We start from the raw sequence: 21,196 nt of genomic DNA on the forward strand, positions 1-21,196 counted from the left end.
TGAGTTCCCGTATCTCAGTGCGATGTCATGGCTTTGTGGTGTTGGCCTGACTGCCAGGCCATGGCCGAGGGTTGCCAACTTTCTAATTGCACAAAACCTGCCCCGCCCCTTCTCTGAGGCTCTGCCCCCACTCACACCAGCCCCCCTCCCTTCATCGCTCGCTTTCCCCCACCCACCCTCACTCACTTTCACTGGGCTGAGGCAGCAGGTGGGGATGCCAGAGGGGGTGAGGGCTCTGGCTGGGGGTGCGGGCTCTCGGGTGGGGCTGGGGATGAGGGCTTTGGAGTGAGGGAGGGAGCTTAGGCCTGGGGCAGGTGGTTGGGGTCGGGGAGGGGCGGGCTCTTGGAGGGAGTTAGGGTGTGGGAGGGGATTCCGACCTGGGGCAGGGGGTTTGGGGTGCGGGCTTCAGGAGGGGGTTTTGACCTGGGGCAGGGGGTTCAGGGTGTGGGCTCCCGCTGGGCGGTGCTTACCTCAGGTGGCTCCCGGTGGGTGGTGCAGCAGGGCTAAGGCAGGCTCCCTGCCTGCCCTGCTCCGCGCTGCTCCCGGAAGCAGCCAGCAGGCCTGGTACCTAGGCGGAGGTGCAGCCAGGCCACTCTGCGCAGTGTTTGCACCCGCAAGCACCGCCCTTGCAGCTCCCATTGGCTGTAGTTCCTGGCCAATGGGAGCTGTGGAGCCGGCACTGGGGGCAGCATGCGGCCCTTCCCTGATCACCCCTGCGCCTAGGGGCCAGACATGCCAGCTGCTTGCGGGGAGCCTGCCTTAGCCGCCCTGCGCTGCCAATCGGACTTTTAATGGCCCGGTCAGCAGCGCCGACCGGAGCTGCCAGGGTCCCTTTTCGAGGGAGCATTTCAGTTGAAAACTGGATGCCTGGCAACCCTCAGAGGCACAGCCGTGGTATACGCTCGTGGGTGGCAATGCAGCGCTGAGCCGGGCGAACCACAAGCTTCACAGCTGTCTCCGTGTCGCAGCTGGAAGCGCCTCGTCCTTCTGACCAGTCGCTCGTGTGCCCTGTGCGGAGCCCGGCTGGCTGTTCTCAGGGGCCTGGCTGGGCTGGCGGGGAGAGCCTGTGGGATCCGGCCCCGGAGCTCACCCCAGGCTGCTGGTTCCATCACGTCGCGAAGCAGCGCAGCTGGGCTCGAGGGCCCAGGCCCCCTTCGCCTCAGCAGGGCCGTTGTCCAGGAGTGGCACCGTGTGAGCTGGCCTGACCCAGCACACGGGCCTGGAGCTTTGCCCCGACCGGGACTCTGGCTGCAGCCTGCACTTAGTGCTTAGCTCCAAATCTGCCCCGTAGCCAGCGCCGCCCAGGCCACGTACTGCATAGAGCCCCACATCGCCCTGCTCTTCCAGACCCCCCAATACACACCAGCCAGAGCTCTGTCCCTCATTCCCCGCCCGGCCAGGCGGAGGGTCCGGGCATTGCCTAGTTGCTTCCTGGTACGGGGGCCGGGGGCAGTCACCAGAGGCCGTGGGGCCAGGTGTGTGCTGGGGACTCACCCCGGCTGCTGGGGCCAGAGGCGGAGCTGAGCAGGTGTTTGTTGGGGGTTGTTCTAGGCCCATGGAGCTGTGGGGAGAGCGTGATGAAGCCGGGCATGTGGCTGTCCCGTGAAGCCCCAGCCCTGTCCCCCTGGTCCCCGTGGGGCGAGCTGGACCAGGGCTCACGTGGAAGTTGCACGAGGCTGCCTGGCTTTGGCGGGTCAGAGTGGGTCACTCCCAAAGGGCTTGGCTCGTGGCCCAGCGCCCAGGAGCCGCCTGAGGGGCCCCGCTGCGGGGGGCTGGCCTGGAGAAGCAGCGCACCCTCGGCTCTGTGCTGCTGCTGATGCTCGGTAAGTGACCAGCTATTTCTCCTCCCTCTGTCACAGGGGGTGGGATGGAGCTGTCCCCCAGTGGGGCGCATGCTGTGTCAAAGCCGCCGTTGGGGAGGGGCAGCGCTGACGGGGGGTTGCAGCTGGGAGGCAGCAGCCCTGGGCTCTGTTCCCTGCTGTATCCCTGTGTGACCTTGGGCAAGACACTTAATTTCCCCGTGCCTCAGTGTCCCCATCTAAGAATTGCAGCCCCCTCCTTCTGTACAGCGTGCTGAGGTCAGCGGGGAAAGGCGCTGTCTGAGCAGCTTGAGACTCTGGTAATCATCAGCCTAGCTCCCGCTCTTCCCAGGTCTGTAGGCTGGTCCCGCATATCACTGGAGGGTTGTCTGTGATCTGTTGAAGGGGGGGGAGCTCTCCTCCTGTGACCTGGACCTGTGATCTAGGCGACATCTCTGCTGTTGTAACATCCAGTTCTCGGGGCTCGCTGCTTCCCTCCAGACAAAAGCGTCAGGACTCTCAAGGATTAAAATATAGGGTTACATGACAGCTCTTGAGACAAACGTTCCGCTCGTTTTGGGAACATCAGGAGGGAAATAGTCCCAAGGTTTTTCTATTCCAATGATTTCTCTAGCCTCTGACACTGCCCCTTTGCTGATTCATTGATTTGGACAGTTTAAATACTGGGAGGGGACACGGCACTCTGCTCACACAGCAGCACTGGGCTTTCTGCTGCTTAACATCTCCCTGGCTCTGCAAGATCTGAGCAGCAAGACACAGGGCTGGTAAGTTTTTTTTAATTTATTTTGTTGAGAGCTCTCACTCGAGGCTCAGTGCGGCTCTTCAGGGACAGGGCTGAGGGACATCAGTGTGTTCATCCAACCCTTCAGTTCTTTTAGCAACTCTGAGGGTTTGCCTGGCAAGGGTTTGTTCTTACCCAGCAGACCAGTTCTAGAGAATTATTGTGAGATCAGAAATATTTAGATAAGAGGAGTAAAAATCAAAGCATCATAAATAATAATCCATAAAGAATGGGTGAAAAGAAAAAGCCAAGTAAAAGTTTCAGAAGGGTTGATTGTTAAAGGGAAACAGGGTGTGTGTGTGGGGGGGGTGTGTGTGTAATATTCAGGCACTTCATTTGTGCAGTGGTAAGTTCTTGTCCTGACCAAGACAAAGGAATATAATAGTTTTCAGCTGGTTTTAATTAACTGGTGCTTGAATCTTTCAAGTTCTCTTTAAAGGGTGTGACACGAAGAGACCGTTTGATGTGCAGAGTGCTCGGTTAAGTTTATAAGCTGCTTGAGGTAAACAAAATTGTTCTCAGATGCAAACTGTTTCCATCTGTAAACCAAAAAAATGTGATGGCTTTTTAGGGATTTTTTCCCTCTTGCAAGCAAATATTTTCTCTGGCAGCGACACAGAGAGTCCAGTTAGCGAGTCCTCCCCGCTCCACTTTGGGACGCTCACCCAGCACTTAGGCAGGTAAAGGGGGTGTCAGTTTGAGTTACTGGAGTCAGGGGTCAGAGCTCCTGGGAAGCTGCCAAGGGCTGGTGATTGAGTCCTGGGCAGCAGGAGAGGGGAGCAAACAGCGAGTTTCCATTTCTGCCCTGTGTGGACCAGCGCCACTAAGTCGAGTTCTGAACTGATGGGGGTTGGATGGGGCTGTGATAGCATCGGGGCCGTGGCTCTGTTCCAGCGACGGGTGGGGCCAGTGGAAGTGAAGGTCACGAGCCCAGTGTGGGAGGCTAGGGGCTCGGGATGGATGCTGGGGCTCTGCAGTGCCCCCCGTGGCTGAGAACGGTTGGGCTCCAAAGGGCGTCTGTCTCCCCCCGCACCCTCCCACCCAGGTGTGGTGGGCCGGGCTGCTGCGAGCCTCACGCAGACACCTCCTGCCCCTGGGGCAGGGTTTGCCAGGGGTCTCTGGACCCACGTAAAGAGCCAGGAGTCCGGGCGTGCGAGAGAAGTGCAAAGCGGCACCATGATTACCACAGTGCTCACACCCGTGCGCGGCCCATACCCTGGCACCACGCCATCGTGCCAGGCCTTCGAGAAACAGTCTCCACCGGGCTGCCTGTGCTCCAAGTGCCCCCTCCCCAGGAGCGGGGGCTGAGCGTAGGCTCCATCTCCGCCTGGCCGCACGTTGCCGGGAGGAGGCTGCCTTTGATCACTTGACTCTCTCTCCAGCGGTTTCGGAGAGGCCGGCCAGCCTCTGCTGTCCGGCTGCAGGCTCCTCAGCGCACCACAGCCCGGGGGAGCTGCTGTCCCCTAGGGAGCCACGGCCGCCCGCCCACAGCCCGGGGGAGCTGCTGTCCCCTAGGGAGCCACGGCCGCCCGCCCCTCTCCAGAATGCCAGCTTTAGGCCTGTCTCACGGGCGTGGCTCTTTGGGAATGGGCTCCAGGGCCACAACCCGCCGCATCTGATCCGCGCTCCGGGGCTGGCCGCTAGATCTAGAACAGACAGAACCGAAATGGCAGCTCTCAGCTGTGGATGGCCTTTCTGGAGCCGCTGAGCCAGTGTTGGGGCCTGGGTGCTGGGACCCCGTGTGTCTCTGGGAGGTGGGGGGTTGTGCCCTCCTGGGCATGCGTCTGCCAGTTTGGGCTCACTGCTCAGCCCCTCTGCGGGGGCGGGGGGCACAGTATGGTGCAGGAAGGGGCATGTCCTGCTCCTTGTGGGCTCAGAAGCCAGGTGCCCCCATTGTGTGTTTCATCCCCACCCGCCCTGCAAAGGCAGGATGGCCCCACAGCCCCATCTCCGCACTCCTCCCCAGGAAGGAGCCAGGCTGTCCTCCAATACCAGGGTCCAGCCAGCACCGAGGCTTCCTCTCCAGCAAGGCCCGTGATGGCCTTCCCGGTGAACTCCCTCTGGCAGCCCTCAGTGCTGCTGCTGTGTCAGTCAGGTTTGGGGGCTCTGCAGATGGGGCAGGCATGTCCCCTGGGGACGGCCAAGCTCCTGTGTATGTGCCCTGAGTAGCTGGCCTGCGAGCCAGAGCCAGGCCCTATTCTGAGAATGGCTCTAGGACCCCTGTGCTCCCGGCCCCAATGGGCAGAGTCCCAGAGCTGCCCTGCCTTTCGCTGGCCTGAACAAACCCAGGGAGATAGAAAAGGGGGCTGGCCCGGAGAGCATCCTGGCAATCCGTCAGCAGGCTCCCTCCCACAACCCAGGGACACCATCCACCTGGCCCACAGGACAAGCGGAAGAACTTGCACCAAGGCGTTTCCTTTGTCTCCCCAAAGGGCTAACCCTGAACAAAGAGATGCTTTCTGGGAACGTTAGCAACGGTTCCAAAGAGCCTGGCACTTAACATGAGTCACAACTCGCCCCGCCAGGACTGCACAGCGCCTGGAGGTTCCTGTCCTGGCATGCAGCGGAGCTGCAGTGAGTCTGTGAAAGCATCCCCTGGGCTCTGTACACCCGGTGCAGTGAGCCAATGGGGCTGACTGGCTCGCAGTGAATGTGCAGTGGCTGGAGTCATTGCAGTTACCGGGGCTTGTAAACAGGTCCAAAGCACAGCCCAGGGTGTAATTATGCCTGCTCAGCAGCCCTGCAAACGCCAGGGCTCAGAGTTTCCAGTCATCAGTCTAACCACCTCCGTTTATTGCCATCAAGCACGCAGGCCTGGGGGTCTGTGCTCAAAACTGCTTCTCCCCAGCGGCAAGTGCCACAGAGATGCTGCTGTGGCAGAGGAAGCCGCAGGCTCATTCCAGTGGGGAACCGGCTGGACCGTGCAATTAACACCGATTATTGTTGCACATGCAGTGGATATAATTAGTTCAGCTCCACTAACCATTTGAAGATGGAGGGTGCTACCTAACTGCCCAGTATTCTCGTTCGCAGCTTTGCTCACCTAATTGTCCTGGGGTTTGGCTGAATTTCTTAAACCCTGAATGGATGCCAGGAACTGCTGGTTTGAGTTTTCCACTGGGTTCTGCTCTGGAGACTTTCCAAAGCTGGTTCCAGCTGGAACAGCTCGCGAATGCTGCTCTGCTGGAGCACAGGAAACCACGCTTGCAGCCCCTGGGGACAACGCAGGAGCAAAGCAATTTTCAGTTTTGTTGCAAAAAGTCTGTGAACGCTTCTAGTAGCTGTGGTGGGGTGCAGGGGCTGCTGGGCTGCGTGTGAGACACTGGTTGGCTTTGCTCCCAGTTTGTTCTAGCCTGCCCTTTGTTTGTCCAGGCTGACACTCAGAGATCCCGTTCCCATCCCTCGGTTGGGTGGGAGGTCTGTGCATCCTCAATGGGGTGGTCGAGCCCTCCAGCCTGAATCTTCTCCAGGGAGAGGGGCTGGCTCAGGGAAGGAACTGTAACTGGTTTTAGTAACATGTACAAAATCTGTACCACAGAGCCAAGCTAGGATCTTCCGGCCCCATTTTCAGGCAGCTAGGCCCCTGGGCACTACATTTCTGACAGTACAACTCCCACAGAGCAGCACTGATCGGTCCAGGTGCATCATGTGGATTTTATACTTCCTGTGGATGCATCGGTCATTGGCCACTGCCAGCAGCCCCAGGGCTAGATGGGCTATTGATCTGTGCCCATGTGCCAGCTGCCATGTGTCTATTAGCATCTTCCCATTGAAGCCAGGGTGTGAATGTGTGTGCCCTGGTCCTTGCTGTGGGCGAGGGACTCCTGGCATGTTGCCACCCTGGGAACGGGGAAACTGGCGCACCCTCGCCCCAAAGGCCCTGTTCCAGCTGGAGCGGTAGTGGGAGAACTCCCTGTCGCAATGTCATCTGCCTCGGCGTCCCTGCACACACGGGGAGGCGGGGGCAGGTCACGGGCGGGGCAGCTGGAGCCCAAAGATGTTAATAAGGGAAGTAGCGTGTTCTAATGGTTAGAACCAGGACTGGGGACCTGGGCTTTAACCCCACCGCTCCCACAGACCTGCTGGGCCCTTGTGCCAGTCACCTCCCCTCTCCACCCCTCAGGCCCCCCTGTGAAGTGGGGGTAACAAGGCCCACGTCTGTAAAGCCTGCAGACCCTGCAGCCACGTGCTCTATATCTGCTAAGGGCTTATCATCCTTTGCTCGTATAAATGTGTCTCGGGGGCTCTGTGCATTTCACCCAGATGCCAGTTGCGTCTAATCTCACCCAGCCAGTGCAGGGCATCTCTGCTTGAATGCTAGTTTCCCAGCTGGTCACGGGTTTCCTTGGCCTGTTCTGTGTATTGTACGGTATGAAGCTGCTGCATCCCTTGTGCTGTAAGATCCACTCTCTGGTGAGGGGATTGATGGCACTAGGGACCTCCAGCCCGCCTGACATTCTTGCAGCTGATGGGAAAGCATGGCAGTTGAATTCTCTTTGTTTGTTTTGCTTCCAGGCCCCATGGAGCTGACAGGCTGGGTCCCGCTGCTCGTGGGGTTTCAAGTCCTTCGCTTGGCACTTGGTCAGTGTCCTGAAGAATGTCAGTGCTCCAAATCCGCCCAAGTGGAGTGCTCAGGACCAGTGATCACGCAACTTCCCAGCCCCATCCCCGCGAATGCCATGAGCCTGCAGATAATCAACACCCACATCGCTGAGCTGGGTGACGTTCCCTTTGGCAACGTCTCCATGCTGATTGCGCTGAGAATTGAGAAGAACGACCTGTCTCGGATCAGCCCTAGAGCCTTTCAGGGCCTGGCTGCCCTGCGCTACCTCAGCCTGTCCAGCAATAAGCTGCAAGAGCTGCCCGTGGAGCTCTTCCAAACCTTGGGGAAACTAGAATCTCTGCTGCTGTCAGGCAACCAGATCCTGCACATTCAGCCCTCCCACTTTGCCCAGCTCAGCAACCTCAAAGAGCTGCAGCTGCACGGAAACAACCTGCATTCCCTCCCGGAGGGGGTGTTCGACCGGCTGCCCAGCCTGACCAAGCTCAACCTGGCCAAGAACAGCATCACTGCCCTTCCGGCCAAGGCCTTGCGGAGGCTGCCGAGGCTGCAGGTGCTCAGGCTGTACGAGAACCAGCTCCGTGAGATCCCTGCGGGCGCCTTCGACAAGCTCCGGGAGCTGCAGGAGCTGGGGCTGCACCAGAACCAGATCAGGCGCCTGTCGGCCGGGCTCTTCACGCACAACGGCCAGTTGCAGAAGCTCTTCCTGTCCAACAACGTCATAGCAGCTCTGCCCCAGGGGGTCTTCCTGCACCTGCCCGAGCTCTCCAAGCTGACGCTCCATGGGAACGCGGTGCGAGACATCGCCCCTGGGGCGTTCGGGCCCATGCCCAAGCTGAGGGAGCTGTGGCTCTATGATAACCAGCTCACCACCCTGCCAGACTTCGTCTTCAGCAACCTCACCCACCTGCAGCTGCTGATTCTGAGCAGGAACCAGATCCGCTCCATCGCCCCCTTCGCCTTCCAGGGCCTGAGCGAGCTCCTGGAGCTGTCCCTGCACACCAACGCTCTGCGCACCGTGGACGGGGCGCTCTTGCAGGGCCTGCCCAAGCTGCAGAACGTCTCCCTGCAGAACAACCGGCTGCGCGCCCTGCCGGGGGACCTGCTCCGGAATGCCACGGGGCTGCTGAGCCTCCAGCTGCAGAACAATTCCCTGGAGAGCCTCCCCGCCGGCCTCCTGGATCCTCTGGCCCAGCTGCGCCAGGTGAAGCTGCACGACAACCCCTGGCGCTGTGACGCCAGCATCCTGGCGCTGAAGAACTGGCTCCGGGTCAATCGGCTAAAGGTGGGGGACAGCCCGCCCGTGTGTGCCCTGCCGCTCCTCGTTAGGGGTGCCCCAGTCGTATCGTTTGATGAGGGGCACTCCTCCCCAGGGACCCCTTCTGGGGCCCCGACGTACGGACCGAACCCCACCTCCTTCGGTCACCCAGAAACGTCGCCCTATGCCCATCCGTCCAACCAGGCTCCAGAGAAAATGCCAACTCCCCTCGGCCCCTCGCTGGCCAACCAGCCAGGCGCGGGGACGGAGCGTGGGTCCCTGGCCAGGCCACCGGCCACCCCTGGCGTCGCCCAGGAGAAGGGGCTGTGGGGCCTGACTCGCACTCAGAGCGGGGTGGTGGTGGCTGTCATCACGCTGGGCTGCCTGGCTGTGCTCTGCACGCTGGTGGGGCTGGTAGCATACAGCTGCCGGAAGAGGAGCCAGCTGGTCCTGATGCGGAGGAAGGGGCAGAACAAAGCGTAAGCTGAGCACCGTGAAGCTCTGTGCGGACTGTGTTGGCTCTGCAGAGCCCCCCGTGCCCCGCCCCCTCAGGGCAACGCAGGCGGGTGTGGGGCTGGGAGAGGGGGAGGATTTCAGTCCACACGCTACCAGCCGGGCCTTGCATCGAATATAGCGACTGAGGCTAAATCGCCTTCCTCACAAATTGACCCAAACCTCCTCACCCCGCCCTGTAGGCAGAGCCTGAGGCCTGTTGCCCCCACCGCATCACCCTTGCCCTCGGGGGTGCCCCCATGGGCCCAGCCTAGGCACACAGGAAGTAGCCCCCCCCGCCCCCATGGGCTCTCCGTGGCCTGCCGCCCCATGAGTGGCACAGCTCCCCCATGCGCTGTGTGGTGGGGTCAGCCTGGGGCCTTGGATGTAGGCGAGAGGCACCAAACGCTGGCTTCCTCCAGCAGCTCTGAGGCAGAGCCATGGGCGTGTGACGAGTTTGCTCAGTCAGTCCCTGGCCCTTCGTCCCTCCTACTGTCCCAGCTCCGTCACCTGCGAGGGTCCAGGGCTCTGCTGGGGAAGGCCGGGGGCCTGACGCTCGGCCAGGCCTCTGAGCTGCCCCCACCCCAGCGCCATGTGTGCAGGGATCCGCTGGCCATGGCCCTGCTGCCGGGACAGGTGGGCACGGGGTGCCCAGAGCTTTGCGGAGCGGGTGCGAGCTGGGCCCTGGCAGGTAGCAGGGTGCTCCGTCACGGCGGAAAGGGAAGTGCTGAGCGGGTGGCCCCGGAAGGCAAGAGGAGAAGGGCTGAAACCCTTCACCCTGCCCTTCTGGAGCCCAGCTCTCCGCCGCGCCTGGGACCAGGGCTGCTCCTGGTGGGGCCTCTCTCTAGGGCAAAGCGAGTCTGAGCGGCGTGAAGCCCTGAGCTGTGTGGGACCCCCCGGGTTCTGGGCCTTGTTCCCCAACCCAGGCTGGGGGCGGTGGCTGAGGGGCACAGACCCTCTTGCCGAACCACTTTCCCTTTTAAATTTGCTAAGTTGAAATGGCCGCACACTGCCTCTGCTGGGGCTCGTGCCCAGCCGTGACACAGGTGTGTTGTGGCAGTGTGTGTCCGTGGGGGTGCCCCGTCCCCCCAGGCTCCCGCTCCTGTCAGCCCTGAGGCAGAGCTGGCCATAGAATCAGGCTCCAAACCCACGAGCAGCTTGCAGAACCAGTCAGCCCAATTCAGGCAAACAATTGTACTGCATGGAAACTCAGGAAAAACCGGGCCCAATCCGAATGCCTGTGCCCTGGAAATGGTGCGGCCCAAGGTCTGGGCTGGATCGGTGCATGTCTGCTGCGCAATCAGCGGCGGGGCGCGTCCCTGTGCTCCCACACTGCATGCTGTTCATTATGGAGCATGGACCTTCCTGTTTTTTCACCTCTCACCACCCATAACTCTGACCCCCACAGCAGTGCCCAGTGTCTGCCTCTTCCCTGATCCCTATGGCACGACACCCTCCCCGCTGCCATCCCCCCATTTCCAGTATGGGCTGGAATCCCTCACTTATCACGGCTCGAGCCATCTCCCCACTCCGGAGCTGACCCCACTGCTCATCGTGCTGACCAGTATGGTCTCGTCGTTTCCTTGTGCTTCTCCATTGACCTGTCTGTACTCACCTGTTGTCTCTTGGCCAATACTTAGAATGTGAGCCCCGTGGGCCAGGGACCCTCTGTTTGCTCTGCATTTGTACAGCGCCTTGCACAATGGGTCCTGGCCCAGGGCTGGGGTTCCTAGGTGCTACAGCAATATGAAGAATAAGTGACAATAAATATCACTGACCCAATCAAACTCCCCTCTGTCTGCTCACTAACATCTCCTCCCACCCTCCAGACACCGGACTCTGAGAGCCGCCTGCCATGAGGCCCCAGGCAGCGGCATCTACCCCACCCTCTGAAGCACATGGTGACTGACCTGGCCTAATAGCTCCCTTGCTCTCATGGTCAGAGACTCCTCTGACGCACTCGGGAGAGTTGGCGGGGGGAGGAGGGGGGGCTTGGTGTAAACTGGTAAAACAAAACCTCCAGGCCCAGAAAGCAAGGGCTAGAGCGTGACCCTGGCGACGCTGGCTGTAAATCCAGGGTAACCCCGCGGACCTTACTGCACTCACTCCGGATTTACACCTGAGTCACTGAGGCCAGACTCTGCCCCGCCAGGCCGAAGGCTCTGACATGACTGTATCTGCAGTGGGCGTTTACTCCAACGCAATTGGGAGTGGCAAGAACCTCTGCCCAACCTGGGAAAGAGCCCAGGCTGATGGCTGGCGCTGCCCCAAGCCGGGGCTGGGCGTGACCTGTCAGCCAACGGCATAGCACCGTCAGCTGTGCTCCCTTTCCATGCCAAGCACGCCCCCCACTCCTCTGTCACGGCTTCTCCCCAGCCCCGGCCTGGCTCAGTCTCTCCCCCTCGTGCTCTGGCCGACCACTGTCAGCGTCCTCAAACCACAGCCCTTCGCCTGTGCTGTCATCCGCCCGCGTTGCTGGAGCTCCTCCTCGTGTTCACAGCGAGGGCTGAGTGTGCTGGCCCTGCTCTGGTCAGCTGGCATTAGGAGCACCTCATCCCTGCGTCCCGCATCCATGTAACTCTCACTTCCCAGTGCTGGTCTCTCCCCAGGGCGCCCCCCGCCCGGCGAGTGTACTCATCACGGCCATCTTTGCGTGTCTGTTGCCGCAGGCCGAGGGACACGCACGCGCCCCGGGGCGGGTTCCCTGCGTGGCTAACAAGAGTGCAGCCCCGTAGTGCACTGCACGTAGCTGCCCAGGCTGGGGCCCGCTCTGCTGCAATTTGTCAAACAAAAGTCCCCTGGCCTGAGCAGTGATTTTTGTTTCGAAGCCAGATTCCCTCCCTCATTTTAGTTTCAAACCCTAATTATGGCTAAAATTCTGGCGGGGCAGGGGGGTTGGCTAACTGGAAAGCATTGGCAGTGAGCTGGGGGACGTGGGTCAGGATTCCCCTCACTGCCCTCCTCCCAGGACAGGTGTGACGCTCTGCTAGGACACCCAGACCCGTAAGCCGCTGTGTTACCTTTGCCTCAGCAAGGGTGAGCTTTGCTGTGACTTAGCCTCTGCCATACCCGTCTGTCCACCCCTCCACCTCAGGACTCTGCCAGACTTAGCCTTCCTGGTAACACTCAGTGAACCCCGTTCCCGAGCTCCCCGGAGATGCCTCTCTGCAGAGTCTGGTCTCTCTGCCAGGAGACCCACAGAAATGACCCACGGCTGCTGTCTCCAGAGAAGCAGCCGTGTTAGTCTGTCTTCGCAAAAAGAAAAGGAGGACTTGTGGCACCTTAGGGACTAACCAATTTATTTGAACATAAGCTTTCGTGAGCTACAGCTCACTTCATCGGATGCATCGGATGTCTCCAGAGAGACAGTACACACGCCAGCCTGTTTGGCTCCCTGCGGACTTTCTCGTTACTTCAAAAGAGCAGCATGGAGACGGCTGAGAGTACAACTAGTACGTTCCTTAGTAAAGCTCAGAGACTGACGTGATGATAAGCAGAGATCATAGAAAACAGCAAATGGTCACAAACAAAACCAAACAGGCCTTTCAGTGTCTGTCTGTCGCAAGCTACCATCTTCCCTCAACAGCTGCCTCGCTGCCATCAGGCCACCAGCATTTCCCGGCCCTGCATCCACCACTCCCGGGTGCTGTCCCCTAGGCGACTGGGGGTTCCCTCTCCATCCTTTCAGCGTCCAGTGACACGTGGAGAGGTAGGCCCTTGATAACGGCTTCTCCCCTGCTGCTTGTGCAGGCTGTGTCCCTCCCAGGCTGGTGAATTTGGTTCTCCAGGTGGCTTAATCGCAGTTTACCTTAGACGTAAATGTCCTTCCATTGTCTCTGCACTCACTTTACCGGGGAGACGCAGGCAGATGAAACACCGTTCCTTTGTCTAGGACAGGCTGTTATACCCATTGCCTCCAAAACCTACGTACAGAACACACTTCCAGCATACACACGCACACTTCGTTACACCCCGGCTGTGGAGACGGCATGCACTGACAGGCAGGCGTAGCATGTCACCAGGGGCGAGACGGTGCTTTGCTTGATACACTTTTAAGGTCCAGAAATCCTGTATCCAATCAGGTGACTCAATTGCTTATCCCCTGGAGTGCTGAGCCCCGGTCTCTCCCTGCGGTGACTGGCCCCTGATTGGCACCCAGGCCAGCGGGGCAGCTGAGCCCCTGTGTGGCCCTATCACTGTGGCGGCCCGCTGGGAAAAGCGAGCCCAGCGGTGTCGCTATGGAGGTGCCGTGGCAGAGCGGACACCAGGCTGGATCCGCCTCCCCGCCAGGGTCAGCAAGGCCTGCTGTGTCCAGCGGGCTTCAGCCCTGGGTGGGCAGACGGCACGCTCACCACTGTCCCGTCCACAGGGGCTCTGCCGGCTGAGACTGCGGGGGGTGTGTGTGTGTGTTGGGGGGCGGGGGGGATCAGGTCACGTCCCAGCTGTCCTGGCCATCTTCGGGGTTGTGCTGGCTGCTTGCAGGCGCCCCCCCTTCCCTTGTGCCACAGCAAACCCTACGTTCCTGGTGGCTGTCCTGCCCTGGCTCTGTGCCAGCAGGAGGCCACGGGCTGGAGGAGAGCATGTGTGGATGGTGCCTATTGGTGGCACTGAAATATAAAGGGCCAGATTCCCCCTCCACACACCCACCTCCTCCTTCTCACTCACACCCTGGTGTCCGTCAGGACTGACCCGCACTGGGGTCAGCACAGTTTTCTGGGGAGAAAAACTGGTGTAAGAGAGGGGGAATGTCTTTATTAAGCCTAACCAGGGACCCCACCACTGGGTTTGCTTGCCTTGAGGCTGACACAAGACTAGCCATGGGCACCCCTGGGAGCTCTAGGGCACTGACAGGGAGAGGGTGAACGTCCAGCCACGGAGGCCTGTAAAGAGCCCTGTAGCTCTGTATGGCCCAACTCCTGCTCACCTGGTGATTCCTGCCCCAGCACCTTCCTGTCAGGTTTTATTCGGAGGAACGCATTTGGCTGTGCGAAACCGCCTGCAAGCGTGTGAAAGCGCACCGTGCCCGTTCGGTTCCAGTCCTGCCTGGTGTGTGCCACGCCCTCTGCTATCGACACACTGAGTGGCCGTGTCACTCCCAGAGCGCGTGGGGCCTTAGCCCGCGCGTGCGAATAACCTGGCAGTTATTTTCTGGTCCTTCGACAAGCGTGCTGAACACACCGCGCCGGCCGCTGAGCGGCTGTGGCTCAGCGTAACCCCATGGCCACGGACGGCAACGGGGACACGCTGTGGTGCCCCAGCTGAGAACCTGCCGCAGCACCCTGGCAGGTGGAGGAGGCGATTAGGGTGACAGAACTCAGGTGTGTGGGCTTGGCTGACCCAGGGGCAGGACCTGGGCATTTCTAGCTCACGGGGAGCCAGTGCCATGTGATAGCTGTGGGGCGGGCCTGTCTGAAATGGGTCAGAGAACGCCATGCCAGCCCCGATGAAGAATCTCATCACCTTTTGCTTGCACCAGGGTCGTGCTGGAATAGTGCCCTCAACGTCAGCGGTGCTACGGCTGACTTGCAGCAGCGTGAGCGAGCGGGGACTCACCGCACTGCTCCTCTCGGGCGCTTCGTTAGACCCGGGAACTGAACTGTTAGGCGTGTTATGGGGCAGCTGCGGGTTTCACCGCGGGGCAGAAAGTACATTGAGCCCAGCACAGCTGAGAGGAAGTGGTTGCTTCACGTTAACTCAGCTGACAAAGTGCTGAGTCTGGCTTTTCTTTTTCTGCTTCTACAGCAAGAGACGCTTCCGACCTTCCGTGGCCCAGTCTCACCCCGCAGAGAGCAGGAGCTCAGAGGCACTTAAAACAACCCACCGCAGCCGGGGGCTTAGTCTGGCTTTAGAGAGCCAATTGCTGATGTGACTATGACAGAAGTGACTGAAAACGATACGTTTCGTACAGTAGCAGCTCTGGGCATCCAGCCAGCCAGTGACACCTGCACAAGAACCCCCTCTTACCAGACGACGTCCTCAGGTATGCGACCATCTCCCCGCCAGCGACCCCCCAGATTTACTAAATACAACATCCAGCCCCCCTGCTAACTTGGGCAACTGTTTTCTCTTGGCCCTTGAAGGGGGTCCTTTGAGCGAGGACTCACTGACAGGGCCTGGGGAACAGGGTGTCTCTCTGGCCATCTCACAGCTGGCCAAGATCTCTGCTCTCCCATGCCAAGCAAGCCTGGGGGCTGGATGTGAGGCTAGCCAGGGGCCCCAAGGGCTGCAGGAAGCAGTGCTGGCTGATCAGGAGATGGTGGTTGTCTGTCTGAACTCTGACAGCGTGCCCAGTCTGGCCCTGGGGACTGCACTCTGGAAGGGATGCCTTTCGGATGAGATGTAAAACCAAACCCTCAAACCCTTGTGGTTTATGAAGAATCCCGTGGAACTTTCTGCAAGATCATCAGTGTTAGTGCTAGATCCTGTCCAATTCCTAATGGCTAGGGACGGGCTGAGCTGTGCGGTTTAATGTTGATGGGGCCGAGCTGTGCAGTTGTTTAAAAGGCCTTAACAGAAAAGTTGGGGTGTGGCCTGGATCTGAGCTTCCCCAGAGCGTGTGCGGGGTTGCAGTTTGCATCTGGATTTCTGTCTCTAAGGGGCACATTCTGCACCCCTCTCATTTCCCCTTTGGTAGCAACAGGAGAAGTTACTGGTCACTTCCTCCCCTAAAAGCTCTGGGCGGTGTTCTTGTGTCAAGCAGCTGCTGCATTCCACCCCAGTGGTGGCTGCTTTTCAGGCGTGGGTGAGAGACCCCTTTACTATGCAGGCAGTTTGTAAAAAGCTGTGAGATCCTCCTAAATGAAAGGTGCTCAATAAGCATCAGATTTTTATATTCTACCCACTTTGCTAGGTCCATTCTTGAGTGAGCTTCATTAAAGACAAGGGGGAATTTAAAAGCGTAGCTGATCGCACTCTAATATTTTTAGTAAGTGCTGATGCTGGGTGTTCCAGAAGCTGTCCCCCGCTCTGGAAAGTGCCTTTGTTTTGGGGGAGCCAGTCAGTGGTGGTGTTATGCTGCTCTTTCGTTTACTGAGAAGCAACGTGTTTATCTCTGTTCACACCGACACACTAAATCTTTTCAGAGCGCTCTCAGGACACAGGATGTTGATGCTAAGCAGAAATCACTGGCCCCACCCAGTCTGAAAGTACTCAGTCAGCTGGCTCCATGTCCCTTTCAGTAAACATGTTGCTATTTGAAGGGGCAAGTCCCTCCTGCAAGGAAATGGAGGAATCGCGCCCGCTGCCTGGCTTGGTTCGACGGTAGGTGTCCGCATTGTCACTCCTCTCGGGTGCTAGGGATCCTGGGTTTGTTGGCAGGAACGGGGACTTTTACAGCTGCTTTTGGCTTTGCAGGAAAAACAGCTTGGGTAGTACACCTGAAAAGGGTGGGTCAAATCCAGCTCTGTTGCCCTGGTGTAAATTCTAATATCATCAGTGGCATCACTCTAGGTTGACAGCAGTGCCGTGGAGAGCAGAAGTTGGCCAGATATCTCGTCGGTGTAACTAGTGCACGCTTTTGGCTACTGCAGATAAGAGCTGTGTTCTGGAGGCTGCTCATTGCTCGAGCGGTCTGAAATCTCTATTGCTGTCTGATTCCATATAGACTAGGACTAGTCATCGGGACAGTAAAATGTCACCCAAAGTTGGCTGCAGCTATTCAGCTCACCCAGCATGGTCTGGGAAAGGGAACAAAGGTTCATCTGATAGCAGGCGTTGTGCAAAACTCAAAGCCCACCACGTATTTTCAGGTTGGGGAAAATGTGAAATGGTTGGTGGGTTTGTCTGAAATGTTAACTGGGTTCTATAAATGTGAGAGGCGCTTCCTAGAGACTCCTCCTTGTCCCTCTTTCTGGCTGGGCGTTGTAGCCGTGAGAGCTAGGGAGTTACAAGTGCAGGGGTGTGTTTTACAAGTACTACTGGACGGATGCGCAGATACCGCTAGTTAACCTGACAGATGTATGTGCAAATCAGGGCATTGTGTTTATACTCTTGGCAGTGCACATACAAAGTTAGGCCACTTTGCCTGTGCACAGACACACCCCTACAATCTCACTAAACCTTTGATGCTGAAGTGTGACTTGTGTACCTACTTTGCACACGCACGCTGCTACACAGGTGTTCTAAATCCCTGATTTGTGCACATGCATGGCAAAATAAGTGCCTTTGTACACCAGCAAACCACAGATTTCCAAATGCATACAGAATGGTACTGGCATAAAGCAGGCGCATCACTGAATGTGTGCAATGCATGGAGACCTGTTTACATAAAACCAGGCCGAATGGGGTAGAGTCTCATCTAGCCTAGGTTGGCATCTCTCCATTAAAGTCACTGGAGCTATGCTCATTTACACCAGTTGAGGATCTGGCTCACTAACCCTGAAGTTTGTTAGACACGTGAGTGTAGACCAATTCTACAGAACATTCCTTTACTAAGGGCCGGGTAATGAAGTTATGTAAGTAAGAGCGACAGGTGCCTTGCCGCAGAACAGGTATATTCCTAAACCTACCAAGTGTCTGACTGTGTCCTCCTCAGATGTGGTAATAAACTCCAGTTAGACGTTTACTTTCGCCCCCCTGAATCCCTCCTGCTCCCCACACGTGCACGTTAACTAGCCGTGAGGCCTAATCACTCTTCACCACTGATTTCAAACATCAGTGTCAAGTGCACACTTGTGGGGCCAGGCCAGCTCCGTCCCCCCGGTGTAAATCTGCAGCGAGGCTGCTGACTCAGCGTAACTCGCTAGTAATTCCCCTGGTGTCACCAGGCACAGCGTCTGGCCCGTTCAGCAGTAGGCCTGAGGGATCCTTCTCCCCTCCTGGCACAAAGCCCGGATGTGGTTCTGCTCCCAGCCCAGCACATGGGTCTAATAACAAACACTGCATGAGCAGGCGGCCACGGAGACGTGGCAGAGACAAACCCCTCTGCTTAGAGGAGAGGGGCAGGTCTAGGGTGGGCGGGGTCCTGGGTCCTGAATCACAAATGGGTGCTGGCTGCTGCCCTTAAAGGTGATAAGCCAAAGAAGACTTTGACGGCACCAGTTGTGTGAGTGGCTCAGAGCAATCTGCGAAATACTGAGCCTAAGCCTGCACTCGGCAGGGCTGAGAACTGGGCCACTTCCTTGGGTGCCTCCCTCTGGGATCACAAGCCCAACTGCAGGCCCCCCACACCCCGAACCGCTCCAGCCACTGTCCCTCGGGAAAGGCCTCACGATGGCTCCATGGCAGAACAGGGACTAAACCTCGTCTTGCCCCTGCTTCAGGCCTGTGCTCCTGCCGCTGCGTAGCCGGGGGGACCTAACCTGCCTCTCATGTCACTTCCCAGCAGCTCTATCGGGATTCCCGCCCGTCCCCCCAAATCCCGCCCCTCCCCCACCCGGCTGGAGGGAGCTGCCTGCAGTGGGACCACTGGAGTGGGGGGCTGGTGTGCAGGATTGCGACGTGGGGCCACATGCAGGAGCTGGGCACCCAGTGGCTGCCAGGTCGGGGGGAGGCTCTCTGCCGAGCTGCAGGGAGAAGATTTTGGGTGAAGGCAGTAGATCCCCAGATCTCCGGAGGCAGGGATTGTTGCAGGAGAGGCACTGCCCATGGCTGTACCATGGGGAGCCGGTGGAGATCCCTAGCAGCCTGCCCTGCCCCACGGTGGCAGAGGTGAGACCAGCCGACCTCAGACCAGACAGCTGTCACCCAGAGCAACCTTTGCCTGAAAGGAAACCCTGCAGCCTCTGGTGAGCTCCCGCTTTCTGTGACTTTTCCAGTCCCCCCCGCCCACCCCGCAGCCAATGGCATTGCCGCGGAGCTGGCGGGGGCCCGGTGCATCTAGAAAGGGGCTGTGCCAGGGGCTATTGACCGGTGTGTTTTTCTCTAGTGCAGGATGATGCTTCCCAGACCCCTGCTGCTGTGTCTCCAGGGCCTGCTGCTGGGCAGGTTTACCCAGGCCTGCCCGCCCCCCTGCCAGTGCTATGATGGAACAAAGGTCTTCTGCTCCGGGGAGGAGATCTGGGACATCCCCGAGGGCCTGCCAGGCAATGCCACTCAGCTCTTCTTTGTGGAGACCTCCCTCACCACTATCGGGAGCGGGCCCTTCAGCAACCACAGCAGCCTCGCCAGGCTCGTTTTCCTTAACAACCCGAGCCTGTCCCTGGAAGCGGGCGCCTTTGGGGAGAGGCCCAGCCTCACCGAGCTCGAGGTGTCAGGCAGCAATTTGTCAGCCCTGAGCAGCGAGGCCTTTGGCAGCCTGCTGGAGCTGCGCAAACTCTCCCTCACCTTCAGCGCCCTCCGAGCCCTGGAGCCGGGGCTCTTCAACCGCACGCCCGGCCTGGAAGCGCTTCACTTGCAAGGGAACCAGATAGAGGCCCTGCCCCCCAAGATCTTTTCCCCGCTGAGGGAGCTGAGGGTGCTCGACCTGTCTCACAACCCCATGGCCCAGGTGCCCGACAGGCTGTTCGACCCACTTGCCCGGCTCCAAGTGCTGAAACTGAGCAACATCAGCCTCGCCCGCCTCCCACTCGGCACCTTCCGGCGCCTGAGAAGCCTCCAAGAGCTCTCCCTGGACAGGAACGCGCTGGCGGATCTGCCCCCGGGAGCCTTCTCCGGGCTCACCCACCTGCGGAGGCTGCAGCTCCAGCACAATGCCCTCACCGGCCTGCGCCCCTATATCTTCTCCTGCCTGCCGAGCCTGGACTTTCTAAACCTGGAGGGCAACCGCCTCTCTGCGCTCCCCGCCGGCCTGCTCCGGGGCACGCCGAAGCTGAGCCAGCTCTTCGCCGCCTCCAACCGGCTTGAGACCATCCCTGAGGGGATCTTCAGCAACCTGTTCCAGCTGCAGACCATCGTGCTCTCACACAACCGGCTCACTCACTTGCCCGCTGGGGCCTTCAGAGACCTCTCCAGCCTCACCACGCTCCAGCTGGACCACAACAACCTCACCGCCCTGGCTGGGGACACCTTCCACAACCTCACCAGCCTGGAGGTGCTGGACCTGACTGGGAACCGCCTGCAGGCGCTGCCCGAGGGGATCTTCGACTTCAATGACTACCTGCTCGGCGTGGCCATGAAGGACAACCCCTGGGTGTGTGACTGCCGGCTGGCCTCTCTTGCCAGCTGGATCCGGACCTGGTCTGCGCCCCTGAACTCTCAGACCTTCTGCGCAAGCCCTGATCACTTAAAGGGATGGGCGCTCCCAGCTTTACCTCAAGAGCAACTGGTGTGTCTGGCTGCTCCAGGCCAGGCAGACTCCTCCTTGTCCCCGGGAGAGGCAGAGACAGACCGGGCCCCATGCACCTACAGTGACCCCGAAGGCACCGTGCAGCTCACCTGTGATGCAGCCGCATGCCACCGGTTAACTGTTCATCTCCCTCCACAAGGGGCCTCGACTGGCCAGGGACCGGCCTACGATAGCGACTGGGTCTTGAATTCCAGCTGTGGCAGAGTGAGGGTCTCGGTTGCCATCCGTGCAGAGCCAGGAGGGACGGTGAGAGAGGAAGAGGCTGTTTCTCTCAACCCCCGTTCTGAGCCCTAGACCGGAGCTCTTCCCAATGGGCTGGTGCCATTAAAAGTCACAACCGGAGTGATGGGTTGCTACTGTTCAGGTCATTTGTCCCCTGCTCTGTGCCTTTATTGTCCCTGAAGCGCTGTCTGAGAGCGGGGCATTGTTACGGGATTACGTGCATCCCTGTGTATTGGTTATAGCTCAAGTTTAATTAAACGCTATTCCTAGTTCAGAGTTTCCCACCGTAAAGAAAGTGAGGCGGCTCCCAGGGTGAGGCTGCCTCCTCCGTTCCGGCGGTGCACCCCAGGGCAAAGGGGCGTCCTCGCAATCACCAAGATAAATACATGCAGGGCTGCAGTTACCCAGGGTGTCCCTCAGACACACCAGCAGGGAGGGGCCTGATTCTGACCTCACTTCCGCTGGTGTCAGCTGGGAGTGAATTATTGAATAGCCAGGCCCAAGGCACCAGCTCCAAAACGCCAGAGTATTTATGGTCTATAGCAGCCTAACCCAGCAGGGATGAAGGACAGAGCAAAGGGTTGGGAGGGGCACAGAGACGGGGTGGGGGGTTCAATAAGCAATCCTCCTCTCGTTTGCTCAGCGCTTCTGGAAATCAGGCCCTGGTCTTCAGCTGGGACACAGAGGCCCCCAAATGAGTGGGGGGGTGTCATGCTGTCTGGAGCGGTTCACGACCGTTTGCATGAAGCTTGGGACCAATTGAGAGCCAAGACCCCAGACTGGCTGCATGTTCTACAATTCGATTTCACCAGCTCGGTAACCGATGTGAACACCTGAA

General features: G+C 59.1%; 2 protein-coding genes across 3 annotated transcripts; both read left to right on the plus strand.

The window, feature by feature from the left end:
* The first annotated feature begins 5,102 nt into the window (after positions 1-5,102).
* On the plus strand, positions 5,103-8,903 carry LRRC15 (leucine rich repeat containing 15). The gene is made up of 2 exons (XM_077827206.1): positions 5,103-5,175; positions 7,117-8,903. The coding sequence occupies exons 1-2, from the start codon at positions 5,103-5,105 to the stop codon at positions 8,901-8,903; spliced, it is 1,860 nt and encodes a 619-aa protein (XP_077683332.1).
* Positions 8,904-14,783: 5,880 nt separating this feature from the next.
* Positions 14,784-20,869, plus strand: CPN2 (carboxypeptidase N subunit 2). 2 transcript variants are annotated; one of them, XM_077826636.1, is made up of 3 exons: positions 14,784-14,892; positions 16,112-16,172; positions 18,783-20,869. In XM_077826636.1, exons 1-3 carry the CDS (start codon positions 14,784-14,786, stop codon positions 20,428-20,430), a joined length of 1,818 nt encoding a protein of 605 aa, XP_077682762.1. In that variant the 3' UTR covers positions 20,431-20,869. The 2 variants fall into 2 exon arrangements, with proteins under 2 accessions (XP_077682762.1, XP_077682761.1); XM_077826635.1 differs by lacking the exon at positions 14,784-14,892 and having other exon boundaries at positions 16,055-16,172; positions 18,778-20,869.
* The last annotated feature ends 327 nt before the right edge of the window (positions 20,870-21,196 follow it).

The sequence above is a fragment of the Eretmochelys imbricata genome, chromosome 9, assembly GCF_965152235.1.
Source record: "Eretmochelys imbricata isolate rEreImb1 chromosome 9, rEreImb1.hap1, whole genome shotgun sequence".
In the NCBI taxonomy this organism is placed as follows: domain Eukaryota; kingdom Metazoa; phylum Chordata; order Testudines; family Cheloniidae; genus Eretmochelys; species Eretmochelys imbricata.